Genomic DNA, 18277 nt, shown 5'->3' with positions numbered 1-18277 from the left:
ATCATAATGAAGACACTAAATAAACAACTGCTGGTGTTTTTCATTAACACAATTTGATATGTCTTTGGGACATGAAGATGAGAGGCCCAAAATATTACTTTGAAACAAGGCACTTGGCAGTATAGAAGCACGTCACAATTTTAATGGGGGTGGGGACTGGAAAAAATGCAGCCTCAGGCTTGCCACCTCCATCTGCCAAATTATTGGATGGGGAGAAAGGTGAGAGAGGAGTGATGAGATGAGGAGGAGGTACAGTCAGTAAACATCAGAGACACATGCTGTATCATATTATAGGACAGGGGAGAGTTTTCTTGAAGCAAATCGGTGAACTATGTGGGGAAAAGGGGCAGACACACAGAATCCTTTCAACTACAAAGAGAACTATTACCTGGCCTAGGAAGAAAGAAATGAGAAATGAAAATAGTTTTATTAAAAAGAAAAGACCTCTATGGTAAAAATAAATTATAATGATGAGGGGGATTTGTCAAGTTAGTGTGAGAACCCAGGATTGGTCAAGAAAGGAGGCAAGAAGCAAAGACCAATGATAACACAGCTTGTGGGAAAGTACTAAAAGGAAAATACAAAGTGTTTTCATAAAGAAAAAGAGGTGGACCATATAAAAAGGAGTAGCATTGGCTTTTTTGTTCTGTTTTGTTTTTTGATTTTGTTACCTGGGTTATCACTGGGGCTCGGTGCCTAGACTACGAATTCACTGCTCCTGGAGGCCATTTTTTCCTTTATGTTGCCTTTGTTGTTTATAGCTGTTGTTATTATTGTTGTTGTTATTGTTGTCATTGTTGTTGGTTAGGACAGAGAGAAATGGAGAGAGGAGGGGGAAGACAAAGAGGGGAGAGAAAGATAAGACAATGCAGATCTGCTTCAACGCCTGTGAAGCAACCCCCCCTACAGGTGGGGAGCAGGGGGCTCAAACCCATATCCTCATGCTGGTCCTTGCACTTTGCGCCATGTGTGCTTAACCCGCTATGCTACTGCCCGACCCACTAGCATTGGATTTTTTTTTTAATTAATATTTATTTATTTTCCCTTTTGTTGCCCTTGTTTTTTATTATTATTATTGTTGTTATTGCTGTCGTTGTTGGATAGGACAGAGAGAATCGAGAGAGATGAAGAAGACAGAGAGGAGGATAGAAAGACAGACACCTGCAGATCTGCTTCACCACTTGCAAAGTGACCCTTCTGTAGGTGGGGAGCTGGGGGCTGCAACCAGGATCTTTGAGCAGGTCCTTGTGCTTTGCACCATGTGCATTTAACCCACTACGCTGTTGCCCGACCCCCGTTTCTTAATCTATGGTGCCCAACGTAATTGCTTAAGGGCAGGAGAGGGGAAAGCAAGGTCTTCTTTAGGCCAGGATGTCACATCTCAGCACAGAGCTCTAGATGAACAGATGTAATTGCGTAACCACTAGTGTAAAAATATTTGACTATGGCAAATGTTTATCAATGCTGCTAAAAACACAAAGTAGTGTTAGTGGGCAGGATCATCCCTCTCAAAGTAGCTGACAAACTGCTCGTTCATCCCAAAGGGACAAAAACAATGGAGCAATCTGAAAATTCACCAAAGAAACTAGATTTACAGCAGCAGCCAGTAAGAACACAGCCAGGTGTCAGGCCACTTGTGATGTGATGCACTTAGGAGTTGACAGTGTCAGCTGTGCAGTGTGTTTGCTGAGGTTGCAATCTGAATCCAACTGTTGAGGAACGGACCCAACCAAACCCTCTGTGGAACTGCGGGTGCATCAAATAGCACGATCAAAGAAAACCCCAAGTCCTTAAAAACTTAAGGTGGATGAGGGGACGAGTTCAATCTCAAAAAGTCATGAAACTGAACTAAATGTGTTTGGTGATTCTGATTAAGGAGGATAAAGAGAATGAGGTGGGAAGGGTTCAGGAGACAGCTCAATAGTTATCCAAGAAAAGAGCACTTCATATGGGGGGGGGGGGGTGGCAGACCCAGATACGCTCACAGTACTAAGCCCAAGGACCTGCATATGGATCCAGGTTTGAGCCCCTGCTCCCCACCTGCAGAGAGGACACCTTCACAAGTAATGAAGAAGGCCTGCAGGTGTCTCTCTTTCTCTCTCCCTCTCTATCTACCTCTCCTCTCAATTTCTCTCTGCCCCATCCAGTAAAATGGAAAAAATAGCCACCAGAAGCAGTGGATTCATAGTGGCAGCACCAAGCCCCAACAATAACCCTGAAAGCAAAACTAAACTCTACTAAAGTAGTTAAAGCAAGGGGAAGAAGGAAAAAAAAAAAAAAGCACACTTTGCCAAGAACAAGGACACGTGTTTGAAGCACCCTGTCCCCACCCTCTTGACAGCACATGGGAGCACCTGCACCAGGGAAGCTTCACGAGAAGTGGAGCAGTGCTGTGTTGTCTCTCCTCCTTGGCCTAGCTCTCCCTCTGCCTCTCTCACCCTGTATCTGAAGAGAGAAAGAGAGAAAAAAAGTCAAGCTGCAAGTGGTGGAACAGACTAAGTGTAGAACTATAAGCCTGGTGGATAAATAAGTAAATAAATAAGTAGCAGAACTGGGGAAATGTGCATATGAGCTAGACAGTAGATAATATCTAGTATCATGGAAGCAATGTTTACATTTCTTGCATGTAATAATGGTACTGAGGTTGTGGGTAAAGTGTATAGACAATAAATTATATTTTCCTTTTCAATTTCCTGTGATTTTGAAATTTTTCCAAATGAGATTTGGGGGGGAAATAGATTGTAACCTACTACAACACAGGGGCTGTTCGTCTATTCAACTATGAAAGCAGGTAACACAATGACTAGGTTTAGATTTAGATTTAGATTCAAATTTCAAAACACATTTCAAAGACATATCCTTTGATTTATCTGGTAAGAGAGGTAAGAGCACTTTTGCATCGTATGCGGGACTTCCGACATGCAATCCACACACTCCACCACAGAGCCACCTCCCTAAGTCCATCAATTTAAAGATGAGCTTTATTGGCTCAGGACCTGTTGGCAGGGTGGGTAAGACATTGGGCTCTCAAGCAGGATGTCTTATTGAGTTTGCTTGCTGGCAACACAGTGCCAAAGAGATGCTCTATGTCTCTCCCCTCCTCTCTCATGAATACCTGTTTTTAAAAATAAGTATAATTTTTAAATCCTATTTGTTCTAGTAAGTGCCTTCTGTGCTAGCTACAGAACTGCAGGCTCGTTAATACAGCAGAAGAAAAACGGGGGAGTGGGGGGAGGTATGTAAAACAATAAAGCCCTCCATGCTGAAAGCTTCAGGAAATAAGGGTTTTGATCAGAGCCAGCTTCTTCAGGATCCTATTTACTTTCAGAACACGTTCAAGTAGCCCTGGAGGCAAGCAGGCAGCCCCAAGTTTGATCCCCAGCATCGGATGTGCCAGGGTAGTGCTCTGGGTCTCCTCTTTTCCTTCTCTCTCTCTTCCCTCTCCCTTTCTCTCACTGATAAAAAATGAATCTTTTGGGGGAGGGGTTGATAGCATAATGGTTATGCAAAGAGAATCTCATGGCAAGGCTCTAAAGTCACAGGTTCAATTCCCTGTACCACCATAAACCAGAGCTGAGTAGTGCTCTGGCAATATATATATATATATATATATATATATATATATATATATATATATATTAATATTTTACTTATTTTAATGAGAGAGAGAGATGTATGCAGAGACAAAATCACCAGTGTACTACTTACTGCTCAGCTCTGGATTATGGTGGTACTGAGGACTAAACCTGGGACCTCTGGTGCTTTAAGCATGAAAGCTTTTTTTTTTTTTTTCCCTTAACCATCATGCTCTCTCTTCAACCCAAGAAATAAATATTTTAAAAAATACACATATAGGAACTCAACTCCAGGTGAGGGGTCTTATTGTCACTTTATTCTTTAGTTTCACCTTACAGACAGTTGAGGACATTCTGAATTAACCCTTTCAGGAGTTTTCAAAATTCTTAAACGTGAGGAATGTCCATACATGGTCTATAGCAGTAGCCAGAGACCACCCAGTCTTCCTAAGTCAAAGCTGTTTTAATAAAAGTATTTTATATATAAATATAAATATATATATATATATATATATATATATATATACACACACACACTTCCTTCTCAGTTGTGTTCAGATATGATTGTTTTTTAATATTTTTAATATGCGACTTTAAGAATTTATATGTTTGTTCTCTAAAGAGAAAAGATCAGAGCATCGTTCAGCAATGACCTATGTCAGTGCTGGAAATAGAACCTGGGACCACTTCCTGCTATTCCTTTAGCCCTTGTTTTTTCTTTAATAACCTGTAAAGGGGATTAACTGCACTTACTTGAGGAGGGAGAGGGACTAGGATGTAACTGCTCTACAGCTGAGCTGTGTCCTCTGACCCCTTCTGTTTTTAACTTGCGAGTACACTTCTTGGGTTTTATTATTTTGTCACCTAAACTGAGTCTTCCACTTGCCAGAGACTGGGGCCAGAGATGGTAACATCTGCTTTGGAATAGCAACAGACACCCCTGTGCTTACTCACAAAGCTAAAAGTAAGGCAGCAGAGGTCTGGTCTCAGAGACTGGCTGCTCACAAGATGATTCACGGGGACATATTTCAGGTCAGTGTCATTTAAGCTAATCTCTACTTGAACCTTTTAAGAGATAAAACCATTTGAGCACTCATTTAGTACAAAATTAACTAGGCTTTCCCTCTTTTTTTCTTCCTATCTTTGAAATTCTCATTGTTTAAGTAAGGGTTTCTGTAAGAGACATTTGTAGCAACTCATCTGGGTGGCTCGGCTTACCACAGACACAATCAGTAAGGAATCAAATAAATATAAACTGCATTCTGACGTGCAACCTTTGCCTCCCCAGACTACTCGGTGATGAGATCAAGTTTTCATAGCACTGAATTATTGGGCTTTTCTGCCTCCACACTGCCAAGAGCTGAGTTCTGCAGGGAGAGAAAGAAAAGATACTGGAGAAATACAAGTAAGGGCAATCTGTGGCAGATAACACGACCAGACGAAGGCTTCCTAGAGATCTTGATGATAACAAGTTTAGCGCTTAGTCTGAGAAACAAAATCCTCATTCTTGTCTTATGCCAGTGCCAGCGTAAGACCCCCCCCTCCATGTGATGCAACAGGATACCGGAGACGACTGGCTGTTAAGAAGAAACACTGCCCCTGCCGCCCCGAGCTAGAACATCAGAAAAGGCAATAAAAAGGCCTGGGGTTGGAAAGTGCACTGTTTTGCCATGTGAAGGATGCAGGTTCAAGCCCAGCCCCCGTCATGTTGAAGGAAGGTTTGGTGCTGTGGTCTCTTTCAGTCTCTTTACCTCTATCTTAAAAATAAATAAATGAATGAATGAATGAATGAATGACCGGGAGGTGGCACACTTGGTGAAGCGCACATAGTACCAAGTGCAAGGACCTGCACAAGGATTCAGGTTCGAGCCCCCCCCAGCTCCCCACCTGTGGGGTGGGGGGGTCCTCTTCATATGCAGTGAAGTAGGTCTACAGGTGGTCTTTTTCCCTATCTCCCCCTCCTCTCTCAATTATATTCATAGTGCTGGCACCAAGACCCAGCAATAACCCTGGAGGCAAAAATAATTAAAATAAAAATAAATATATAATAAAAGGCTTGACTATCAAGCTTCTTTTCAGGCAGCCTCAGTAAGAACCCACCAAGTCCTCTTCGAAGGTGGTAGTTTCCGGACCAATGTCAGGAGTGTGACTCTCAATTTATGCCAAGTTAGCAGCTCCTGAGGAAGTCCCTGACCTCCTCCCCAAGTCTTCCTGCTTCTGAAGGGCTTCACCTTTTCCTGCAGGTCCTTCTTCGCCAGCCTACAGCCTGTCAAGTCAATTATATGGCATTCCGTGCTGTTGGAAACTCCCACATTGAAACAATGGGCAGTATGATTGCTTGGTTCTAAAGTTGAAGTGTTTCATTAAAATCATGGTCACGTTATCTAATGAGTCTGACTTCCTATATGGAAATGAGTTTCTATACACTGAAAGCAGGAGAGACGTGTGTGTATCAGGACCTATTTGAGACATGCATGCATTAGTTACACTGAAAGATGCAGTTTGTCTGAGGCAGGTGGAAGAGGCAGCCATCCTGTACCTACAAGCTAAAACAAGGGGAAAACGGGTAATAATAGGAGTCTGAAGCAAAGGCAACCAGCTGAAGACTGATCAGTGGGAGCACTTTCTTCCCAGGTTTCACAGGAGAATCATCTGTTTGCCAGTCCCATCGGGTTGGGCTGAAAAGTAGTAAGAAAATGAGGGTAATTAGAAAGGGAGCAAAAAGCAATTGAGGAGAGAACCACCTAAAGAGAAAGAAAGAAAAAAAAAAACGTGCACTTTGAAGCTGGTGCATGAAGTGAGAATTTGAGATGGTTTTCTGGAAAGGCAGTGCCATGCCCACTGCAAAGAATCAGGACCAGGAGTCGGGTGGTAGGGAGTCGGTGGTAGCACAGTGGGTTAAGCCACAGGGCACAAAGCCCAAGGACCGGCATAAGGATCCCGGTTCGAGCCCTCAGCTCCCCACCTACAGGGGAGCCGCTTCACAGGTAGTGAAGCAGGTCTGCAGGTGTCTATCTTTCTCTCCCCCATCTTCCCCTCCTCTCTCCATTTCTCTCTGTCCTACCCAACAACAACATCAATAACAACAACAATAATTACAACAATGAAACAAAAGGGCAACAAAAGGGAATGAATAAATAAATAAATAAATATTTGGGGAAAAAAATAACTGTGGTGGAGAGACTTCCATTTTGACGAGCAGAGGGTGGAGACAGGATAAAACAGCCAAGCCTCTACTGAGGACAACGGGGAGAAGACACTGAGGTTCCTGGGGAAAGTCCTGGAGAAATATGCAGCTCCATTGCAGTCCGGGAGCGAAAAGTTCAGGAAGAGGGAGAAGCCAAAACAAAGACTCCAAATGATGGGCCTGGAAGAGCAGGCTGATAACGGTGGTGCCATCTGCAATAATAGAAACTTCCAAAAAAGGTGATACTTATTGTCAGGAAAAAAGGGGGGGAGAGGGAGGGAGGCGAGTGGTGGTGCACCTGGCTAAGCACACGTAGTATTAAGTGCAAGGACCCACTCAAGGATCCAGGTTCAAGTCCTCAGCCCCACATCTGCAGGGGAGACATTTCACAAGTGGCAAAGCAGGTCTGAAGCTGTCTCTTGCTTCTCTCTCCTTCTCTGTCTCCGTCTCCACTCTCAAAAAAAGGGGGGGCAGTAGCACAGGAGGCTAAGTGCACATGGCACAAAGTGCAAGGACCAGTGTAAGGATCCTGGTTCGAGCCCTGGCTCCCCACCTGGGGGGGGGGGGGTGTTGCTTCACAAGCGGTGAGCAGGTCTGCAGGTGTCTACCTTTCTCTCCCCCTTTGTCTTCCCCTCCTCTCTCCATTTCTCTGTCAACACAACAGCAACAATAATAATAACAGCAACGATAAACAAGGGCAACAAAAGGGAAAAAATGGCCTCCAGGAGCAGTGGATTCATAGTGCCGGCACCAGGCCCCAGCAATAACCCTGGAGACAAAAAAAAAAAAGGAAAAAAATGGCCACCAGGATCCATGGATTCATACATAGTGCCAGCACCGAGCCCCAGGGATAACTCTGGAGGGAAAATAAATAAATAAATCATCATCAAAGGTTCGATTCTTTGGCACAACAACTTTAAAGTTAACCCAGCCAAGAGGAGGGATAGCAGGCACAATGTGAGAGATGGGGCTGGTCATTCCTTTGTTTTTTGGCCAATCCCTCCTGGCTCCTGGGAGGGCCATCATCACTTCATTCCAACTTGACACTGCAAGCTATGGCTGGAACTGGAGAGTCTACCATACGAAGAGGACTGCCAAGAGCAGAGACTTATTCTAGGCATTTTCAAAAGTCCTTGTCACTGAGATATCAACTTTAAACACCGCATAGCATTTAAATACATATGCCACGGCACTTTGGTTTCAAGTCTATTTAACATTTTCTGAAATACCTACATCATAACTTTGGGTCAAATGACAGTATTTCTGTAAAACATCTACCAAAGGAGAGAAGAAAAAATAAAGGAATTCCCCACCCCACATCTCTCAAGATAATCGCCCCATTCAAAACACCTGTCAGTCATAACGGATTTTCCTCAGCTCCCGCTATCTCTCAACCTTAATGCCAAGTTCCTCAAGGGAGGGGTGATAAAGGCCAGGCCTCACTGTGGCCACGTGTGAGTTGTGTAAATACCTTCCATCTCCCTTTCGTGGAGCTCGAGTTCAAGGCCAACGGCACCAAGGCTTCTGAGAACCAGCACTGGAAGGCCTTCAAAGAGAAGCTGCCTACTAACCACACAGCAGCTGCTGGCTGGAGCCTGCGATTTCAGTCCATGAAAAAGAAACCGCGGCCTCTGAAACCCAAACGAGGAGGTGCCACTTGTAATTACACACATTCCAGTGGGTTCCCTCTTCCACTTTGTATGGATGGTTTCCATACAAAGGCTTTTTATCCCATTTTGGGACAAAATTGGCTCCCCAAAACATGGATGTGGGCATTTTTCTTTGTGTGTGCTTTTCTGGGGCCACTTTGAGCTCAGACACAGGGCGTGGGGGGTGGGAGTGGAGAGAGAGGCAGGTTTTTACCTGCCTGCTCAGATCCCCTAAAACGATCTCACATATAATTACTTGTTTGGCAGAAAACCAAAAAAAAAAGCTTCAGATTTATAGGTTACATTAAATACAACATTGGAGAAAGAACCTCTTAAACCACTTTATCTCTCTCAGACACACACACGCACACACACACACACTCCATGAATCTTGGAAACTAAAACCACGTATCTTCCCAGAAACCAAGGTGAAGTTTGGAAATCAGCACTGAAAGATTCCCACTGACCTATTTGAAACTGTAGGTCTCTTTTGTTAAAGCCAGGGGAAAAATATGGGAAAATAAAAAATTATCACCTTGTCTCTCCCTCCAACCCTTCAGTTTCCTTTCTGTAAATAAATAAATTAGAAATAAATAGGCCCAGTATTTAAGAGTTTGTTAGATGGGGCCCCTGCACCAAAGCAGGCAGTTTGTGATTGCTTCCGCCAAAGAAAACAGGCTGAAATTAGCACTTAGCCGGTCAGAAATGAAAAAGGGCCTTTATTTTTTTTTCTCTCTCTATCTTTTAAGCCATATATTCACAACACGCAAACGCATTTATACCACAGAAGCATTCAAAGATAAATATGTGAAGGCGGTATCTCCCAGCCATCAACTAAAATAGCCTTCCCTCCAGAAGGCCTAGATGGAGGGTACTCATTATAAGAACAACTGGAAATGGCCAGGCTGGCCATGGGCACTCTCCACAGCCTGCCACCGCCTAGGGATCAGTGGCAATCACCGCATGTTTACACACCCATATTTACACAACAATAAAACTCATCTTAGCCCATCCAAACAAAACCTGGCTCAAAATAAACCAAACCACAAGCAAAATCAAAAGGTCTACCCAGTGCAGGCAGCAATGGCCCACTAGTCTGTGGACTTTCTGCCTCTGCTCCCCTCTGCTGTAAGGAGTCTGCCCTCCATCATCCTTGGCAAAGGAGAGTGGGAGAGGGAGAAGGAGGGGGAGGGGGAGGGGGAGAGGGAGAGAGGGGTGTGTGTGTGTGTGTGTGTGTGTGTGTGTGTGTGTGTGTGTGTAGAACTCAGTACACCAGCAGAGAAGATGAACATTCAGATGACACCATGGTTCAGGAGGGGGCCAGTGCTGTTAACCTGGCTTTATTTTTCAGCTAGAAACAGAAATGCAGAGAGAGAGAGACATGCTTGCTACAGCACCAACACTTGCATCAATGCAACAGGGACCTGGATTGCTCACATTCAAAATAAGGCCCTACCCAAGTGAGTTGTTTTGCCAACCCTGGGAGCTATTATCATACAGAGAATCCTTATAAGGATTATATGCAGAGGGGAGAGCAGTTGAGGAAACAGCTTAAGTGGCAGAGAAATGGACTTGCATGCCTGAGGTTCCTGGTTTGATCCCTCCTGGCAGCACAAGTGTTCTCGCTTCTCTTTCTCATGTGGGTCTTTCTTATATCCAAAAAATAAATCTTTAGAAAATAAACTATAGAAGAAACAACAAGGTTCCACAATCTGTTAAAATCACCTGGCTATAGGGGTTGGTTAAGCACACAGACTACAATGCATATGGACCGGGGTTCAAGCCCCCATCCCCACTTGCAGGGAGAAAGCTTCATGGGCTATGAAGCAGTGTTGGGAGTGTCTCTCTCTCTCTCTCTCTCTCTCCTCCTTCCCTCTTAATTTCTTCTGTCTCTATCCAATAAATGAAAAAAGAAATCATCTGGCTGTAAAAATAACCCTTGGTAAGTATGTGTTTTGCACACAGGTCTATGGCATTCTTTCAGCTTTTGCAGGTATGTGGAATTTACACTACAAAATGGAAAAAATGAAGGGGGACAGGTGGTGGCACACCCACTTAAGCACACATAGTACTATTCCAAAGACCGGAGTCCCACCTGTGGAGGGACACTTGACTAATGGTGAAGCACATCCGCAGGTGTCTTTCTCTCTCCCTCTCCCTTGCCCCCTCCCCCTCTCAATTTATGTCTCTATCCAATGTCACTGGGAGTGGTGGATTCATAGTGCCAGCACCAAGCCAGAGATAAAACCAAATGGAAAAATTAGAAAACACAGCCACGGACAAGCAGCAAAACAGCTCACACGGACAGTGTGCTACTTTACCGTGTGCGTGACCCAGCCATGAGCAGGGCTCCCACCGCACTGGGAGACGCTTCAGTGCTGTGGTCTCTTTCTCTCTGCCTGTCACTTTTTAAACAAAACCAAAAAAATATACCCAATGTGAATGGGGGAGAAAAATCATTGTGCAAAATCACAAGTTTTTTTTTTTTCCTTGAACAATAACTTTTCAGCTTTTTCTCTGCCTAATGAAACACCATGAGGGTCTAGCACAACACATCCAGGGGTGTTCCCGTGCTAAGACCCTTCCTTTCTTTCTGTACTTACGTGGGGCCCGTTCTACTGAAGATATTAATCTTTGAAAAGGTACATAAGGAGCTTGACAACTATAAGCTGAGTATGCTGGTGTGTGTGTGTGTGTGTGTGTGTGTGTGTGTGTGTGTTTTACAGGAACTCAAATCCAGGGGCTCCTCCCCGAAAATGGCCGTGCTCTGGACCACGTTCATGTTGCTGCTGCCAAGTCCAGAGGTTTTAGAATCGTTTGCCGACACTCAGGACATCCTTTACCGAGAGCTGGTCCCATCTGTGCAGGGGTCGCCCCTAGTGTACAGGCTTATTACCTGGGGTAGCAATTAATCCTGCCTCCTTCCAAATACAAACTTGCCCTGGCCACGCTAATATCTACCGAGGAGCTCCATCCCTCACTGGGTTCTCCTGCTAGGAGGTGGGATGGAGGTTCTCTGGTTGGGTCCCAAAGGGCCCTTTCACTGTCTGGGATCTGAGCTAGCTCACTAGTAAGCACGGTCCTCTTCACTGTCCAGGCTTCAAGCTGCCTCACCACAAAATAAAAGGATTCCAGTCTGTGGATTCTAATGCCCTTCCTTCCCTTTCTAAGAACCTCAGGACTGCAAAAATCACATTCATCAACAGGTCAGATTAGAAGTCTTTTACATCAATATTTGCATTCACGTTTGAGATCAAATACTCTGGAATGTGAAGATGCCTAGTGTTTTGTTTCTGCCTGCACCGACATGTCTACACAAATGTGTGTGTGTGTGTGTACCTACCTATGTGTAAGAGCGAACACACAGATACAACACTCTAACTGATACCATTAGGTACTTCTCTGGAGCTAATTGCTTCCAACTCAAAGCAGAGAATTTTCAATTCTGCAACAGATGTCGCTGTGTGATTTCTCCTTTCTGTGCTGGGTTTTCAGTTAAAAACGCCCAGCGTAATGGTCAGCAGAACCCTTTTAAAAAAAAAAAAAAAATATATATATATATATATATATATATATATATATATATGGTGTTTGAATCTTTTGGGCTTATTTTTTTTTACATATATTTTCTCCACAGGCTGGTAAATTTCCATTCAAATCACAGCAGCATCGATTAGCTGGGTCCAATTTAAGAAATCCCTCCCACACAAGGAAGATGGGTCTTTTGTTAAGCACTCACCTTTTTTTTTTTTTTTTGGCAATACAAATTCTAAGTGGCCTGTTAGGCACTAAAATGTCACATACAGAAAAAAATCAGGGATTAAGAGTTTAAATTGACAATGATATTATTAAAGCCTGGAGATCATTTAGCAATATCTATCAAGGATTAAGAAAAATCAGCTTATGTATGAGACCAAAATGTACCAGGCACAGGTCAAAAAACGCCCGACACACCTCAGTGAGAATGAAAATTTCGAATTTCAGTTTTCATGGCATTTCTTCAAGAGTAAATAGTAAGGCCGATATTATAATTTACAAGACATCTTCCCAATGTGACTTTTGCTCCTCAGCCACTTAACACCTGTCAGAGAACAAGTGACATCTCTGCCCCTTCCACCAACATGTCCTCCCTCCAGGGACCAGCCTTCTCAACAGGTAGCACTTGGAGAAAGGACTTGAAAATCTCTTTCAGAACCAAGCAGCTGATAAGAATATAAAATCAGGAAGTGAGCAGGGGAAGCCAGAGTGTCCTGCCTGGTGGCGGCTTCCCAGTCCCAGGTCCCACTCCCCTTTACCAGGAGGGCCACTGGGGAGAGCTGGAGAAAGCATGTATGAATATGAATAAAGCTCTTTGTTCCCCAGAACTGCCTGCTCTTTTATTCCCCCCTTTTTCCGTATTTGTTCGTTTCAAAAGATTGCTCAATGGCTCTCTTGTTCCGCCAAAATGTCCCAGGCAAATAATGCAAGCTTGTCTCGTCACACAAGTCACTAAATGAAGCCTTGTGCATCTCCAGTGACACACTGTAAATATAAAGTGGCATTAATGAGGGATATTTTATCAGAGCTATCACAGACAAGTGCAAGTCCCTCCTGTGGCTATTCAATTTGATGCAGGGGAAGGCAACAATGTCAGGGCGGCACTTTTCGCCAAGTCCCCATTCCCGGTGTACAAGCCCTAACAGGCCCCAACAAGCAAATCTCAGCCCTTCTCCACCCCACATCTTCACCACCAACCAGCAACCATCAGTCATCCTCTGGAACCCTGGAAATGTTAAGAGGAGGCAGCTCAGCCTCTGGCCCAAGAGGATGCCTCTACAGGGTACAGGTGTGGTTTCTACAGTGGAGTGGGCCTGGACCACCTCATGTTAGCTCATTTCTTCAAGATACATTTCACCCAAATACCACAAGAGGACTGGTAGATCCCCCCCACACACATGCCTATCTCCAGGAGGGGGTGGGCAGGTGGATTCAGTCTTGGGGGGGGGGAGGAACCAGGAGGGACAGCACAGTGGCCCCAGATGTCTGTCCCAGCCAGGAAGGAAATGCAACAAGACTAACAAAGTTCCAAGGCAGAACCAACAGGTCTCCCCAGCCCAGGGAGTAGGCACTGGATGCAGCCTGGGAGGAGAGAGCTTCAACTAAACACTACAGAAACAAGGTCTGAAATTCATTCCTCTCCATTTAGGATGCTGGGATTGGGTCTACTCAAACACACACACACACACACACACACACACACACACACACTCGAAAAGAAAAAAGAAAGCATTTAAAGAAAGTCATCTCAGCCCCCTCGCTCCCCAATTACTTCCTAATTTGAACACAATCTGATCACCAGCATACAAGCAGGGATGTACACAAAGAGCGAGAAGCTGCTTCCATGGTAACTGGCAACAGAATTTTTCTAGCGGCTTGGTCATGCACGGATGAGATCCACGCTGCTCCTTCCTAAGTCAGGCGGCGAGGGCCGCCGCCGCGAAGGCAACTTCTCTGGGAGAGAGGGAGAGAGAAGGAGAGAGGGAGAGAACGGAGAGAGAGGAGAGAGGAGGGGGGAAGGCGGTCAAAGCCAACGCTGCCTCGGGTGAGCTGAGCAGGCAGGACCTGATCCCGCACGGATCCAGACGGATCCCGCTCTGCAAAGCTGCATCCGCCGAAAGGCAGTATCCCCATCGAGAGCTCCCCCAATCCAGCCACCACCACCCCATTTTATTTTCCCCCTGCGGCCAATACAAGTCTATTGTTGCTTCTTTTATAAGCCAGCTCAAGCTAGCACGGGAGCCTGCACGACCGCTCACGTTTCTGGCTGTTTCCAATGCAGCAGCACACGAGGGGTCTCCGGCAGAGACTGGTTTGCTGCACCCATCCAGAGGCAGCACGCGAAATGAAGTTGTAAGCACACGGGCATTGCCCAATTATCTTGTAACTCACACACACACACACACACACACACACAAAACCATCCGGAGAAAAGATGCTGGCATGAAATTTAAGATAAAAAAAAATCTGGAACTGCCTCTGCTAGGGCGCCACAAAACCCCGCACCCTGGGGAGGGGATGGGATGGGATGGGATGGGATGGGATGGGATGGGATGGGATGGGATGGGATGGGATGGGATGGGATGGGATGGGATGGGATGGGATGGGATGGGATGGGATGGTCTGGGGTGGTAGCACACCTGCCGACCCCTGCCCTCAAATCGAAAGCTAACACACATACACACACACACATACACACACATACACACACACATACACACACATACACACACACACACACACACACACACACCTCTTTCCCCACAACGTGTCTCCTGCGGTGTTTACGTAACTGTGTGTCCTCTGGCGTGTAAACAAAAGGCAGAGCCCGCACCGAGGGGCGCCCCGTGGCCCCCAGCCCCGCGCCCACCCAGGCCGGGGGGCTCCACAGGTGGGGGGCTGAGCCCGCCGAGTCTTCCGCCACTTGTTGCTCGCGGGTCCCGAGCCGCCGCGAGGGGCTTCTGCAAGCGCCCCGCCATCTGCCCCCTAAACCCCCGGGTGCCAGAGCCCGCAGAGCGCCGCCCGCCGGAGCCCGCAGCCCGCAGCCCGCAGGCGGCACGGGGAGCGCGGCGCGGCCGAGCTCGGCGCGGTGGCGGGAAGGGGCGCGGGCTGCGGCGCCGCGGCGGAGGCGGAGGCCGAGGCGAGCGGGCTCCGAGGCGAGCGGGCTCCCTTTTGTTCGCGAAGGCGAACACTGCCCTCTTCTTTCCCGGCCGCGCAGCGCGCCCGGCGCCCAGGGGCGAGCGAGCCGGGAAGGCGCCGGCCAGCCCGGGAGCTCGGCCCCGAAGCTCAGCGAGGCCGCGCTCAGCGGCTCCGCAGCCGCCCGGGGACGCGGGGCAGGCGGGCTGCGGGCTCCGGTCCCCGGCCCTGCGGCGGCACCCGAGCAGCAAGCGGTTTCCCCGCCGGGCGGCCGGCCGGGCCCCGGGAACTTTCCCCGCCCCGAGTCGGGTTGAAGGGGACCACGGGGCCGCGGTCCGGCCGGAGGGAAGCGGCGAGGGGCGCGCGGCGCCGGGAGGGAGCGGGGCAGCCCGGGCGCGGTGCGGGGAGGGCCGGGGCGAGCCGGCGCGTCCGGGGGCGTCCTGGGGGGCCCGCGGGGAGCCACGCCGGAGGCGGCGGCTGCGTGCCGGCCGCGGGGACGCTTCGGGGATGGAGAAGCGGGAGGGTGCGGGGTGGGGGAGACCCCGCTGGCGAGGTGGGGGCAGCCCGGGGAGACCGCAAGACCTGCAAGTTTCGGGGGACGGCGGCGAGTTTGGGAGTGTCCGGGAGGGTGCCTTCGAGCTCTCCCCTTCCCCCTCCTCAATGCTCCAGCCTTGGAGCGGGTGGGGGGAGCCCATTCTCACTCCGCTCCGCACCCCGCGCCATGCCCGAGAGGAAAGGTGTGGGTGCAGCCAGCCCCCAGGGCTCATTTACGCCCAGCCGGCGTGAACCTCCCTCGGCCCGGCCACCGCAGCCCCGACTTTCTGCTCCGCACTCCCTCCGGTTAGGATTTAGGAAGTGGGGGGAAGGTTGTCATGGAGACGTGCCCCCCCCACCTCCTCGGCTACCGCGACTGGGGTGCCCTAAGAGATTTCAGGGACCCCGCCGGCCGGTACCCATACCTACCTGTGGGGATGAGTGCCGCGGCAGAGAAGAGCAACAGCAGGAATCGGAGCCGGAGCCCGGGAGGCGCCACCGCGGCCGCCACCGCCGCCGCCGCCGCACACTGGGATCCGCTCGGCAGCACAGCACTCTCCATGTCGGGCACCTGCCTCAGACTGGCGGCGGTGGCTTCCTCCGGAGCCTGAGCGGACAACTAATGAGATGCTAATGACATGCACTGGAGGCGGAGTCCAAACCGACCAATCAGGTCGCCGCGAGCCAAACCCGGCTCTCGGAGGGCTCGCCCCCTCCCCCATCCCGCCCCCTGGCGCTGGCTTTGGGCGGCGCGCCCGCGCCACCTAGGGGCGTGGCGAGGGGGCGGGGCGTATGCAAATATGTTTATGTTAAAATTCGCTTTTCGCTTGCCCAGGATCAAGGGAAAAAAGTGTTCTCCCCAGCGCCTGCCGTAGAGGGTTGGGGGGGGGGGGGGGGATCCGGCTGCAAGGGGCGGGTCTAGCTGCCTCTACACCTTTATTAAGAACATGTAGAGCCATCGCTTTCTATCGGGCCGAGGACTAGAGAAATCTCCCTAAGAGGCTTCCCAAGCCCGGTGTGGCACACCGAGTCCAGTCTCGTCTTGGAAACCAGATGTTGTAAATGTTCGTTGTTCACCTTGCACCGAAAGGATAGATCTTGGGGGAAACGAGGGCTGCTCGGGAGTAGAGAGTGAGGATGCAGGTCCCCGGATTGACAAAACAATCTGGGAGAAGTGCATGCGTGCTTTGCACGTCCGGCGAAGCGGCAGAGCCCGCGCAACAACCTAGCGGTCGACTTGGGCATAGTTGGGAGAAAGGAGTCGGGGCTCTGGGATTTCCGAATCCGTGTCTTTGCGGTAGATTCTCAGCCAAGGTAGCTCGAGGAGGGAGGGCTCCCGGTTCCCCAGTTTGCTGAAGGTCCCCTTTCTGGCGTTGAAATATCTTTGTGCTTAATACAGATGACTCGTGTGTAATACTATCTATTTGAGATTGCACACAATCAACAGGAAATCTGTGCTGTCAAAACCTTGGGGTGGAGGGTGGAGACAAGAGGTGTGCAGATGGGGGTCTGCCATCTTTCTCTATGGGGGCTCAACCCAGTCTATGACCGACCCTCTTTTCTGTCGTCCCCCCACCCCCACCCCACCAAAGGCCACTGGGGACCAACAGGTGCTCTGCGTCTCTGGGAGCTCTCCTATCTGAAGCCACCTGCTTCTCTGGACTCGCTCTCTTTCCCTTTCCGAAATTGCTTTTGCTTTCTTTTCAGCCAGGCAGCGGGCTCTCTTGTTTGTCTGCTTTTTAATTACTTATTTTCTTCCCTTCGAGGAAAGACTGTGTGCGCTCTGACCCTCTGTTGCTCAAGCATCAAATTGAAGGACGAGCCGTATTAAGTGTAAAGGTTTATAATAATTTAAGTATTCATAGGATGCAGAACAATAAGATGTAGGAAATACAATTTGCATAATAAATATCAATATCACAACAGCTAAAACAACCCCTGACAAATTATCTGTAGCTAAATGACCAAGAGATTACTGAATGTAAATTGCTAAGTCTGAGCTATAGTCTAGCGACGTGGCACCTTCAGAGGGTTGGGCCCTCCGTCCTCATCTCACAGGAAAAAAAAATAATAAATAATAAATAAATAGTGACATATCAAAAAGGAAGTCAGGATCTGCCAACCCACCAAATGAGTTACACTCAAGGACAGCCTCCTATTATCCATTATGCATAGACTAATTTCAAGACTGCCCTGTCTTCACAGCCCTGGATAGTCTGCTCTGTAATTACAGGCCCCAATGCATGAACTGTTCCAGCAGGCAAATAGCACTACACAAGACAGGAAGCCATCACCACATGGTCACCAGGATCATGTCCAGTCTGCAAAGTCCTGTGTACTGTGTATTTTTATCACCTCTGTAAGCTCATTGTCTTAATCAGACTGTGTGCCAGCGTCCCACCAAGATCAAGACTCTATTTGCTTTATAAAGAATGACTTATTGATTGATGAACAAGAGAAAGAGAAAGGAGAGAGAAGGAACCAGAACATCACTTTGGCACACAGGATGCTGGAGGTCACCTCAGGCATTCAAGTCCACGGTTCTAGCCTCCACAATTCCAATTTGGGCTGCCCAAGATCAAGATTTTAAAAATCAAGACTGGACTAGGGAGATAGCATAATGGTTCCACTAAAGACTTTCAGAACTGAGACTCCAAGGT

At 48.0% G+C, this 18277-nt stretch overlaps 1 protein-coding gene across 12 annotated transcripts in view; it reads right to left on the bottom strand.

Annotated features, from left to right (window-relative positions):
• Positions 1–16308, bottom strand: part of CADM1 (cell adhesion molecule 1) — a 411245-nt gene extending 394937 nt beyond the window's left edge. For 10 of the 12 annotated variants that reach the window (XM_060180017.1, XM_060180018.1, XM_060180019.1 and 7 more), the window contains exon 1: positions 16047–16215. In XM_060180017.1, the coding sequence (XP_060036000.1) occupies positions 16047–16179 (133 nt within the window). In that variant the 5' untranslated portion in view covers positions 16180–16215. Of the gene's footprint in view, positions 1–16046 lie in introns of all 12 variants that reach the window. The other 2 variants (XM_060180023.1, XM_007522987.3) reach the window with 1 other exon arrangement.
• Positions 16309–18277: the final 1969 nt, after the last annotated feature.

Source organism: Erinaceus europaeus, chromosome 20 (assembly GCF_950295315.1).
Source record: "Erinaceus europaeus chromosome 20, mEriEur2.1, whole genome shotgun sequence".
Classification (NCBI taxonomy): Eukaryota; Metazoa; Chordata; class Mammalia; order Eulipotyphla; family Erinaceidae; genus Erinaceus; species Erinaceus europaeus.
Note: the sequence above shows the minus strand (reverse complement) of the source record. Positions and strands in the feature narration are given on the sequence as shown.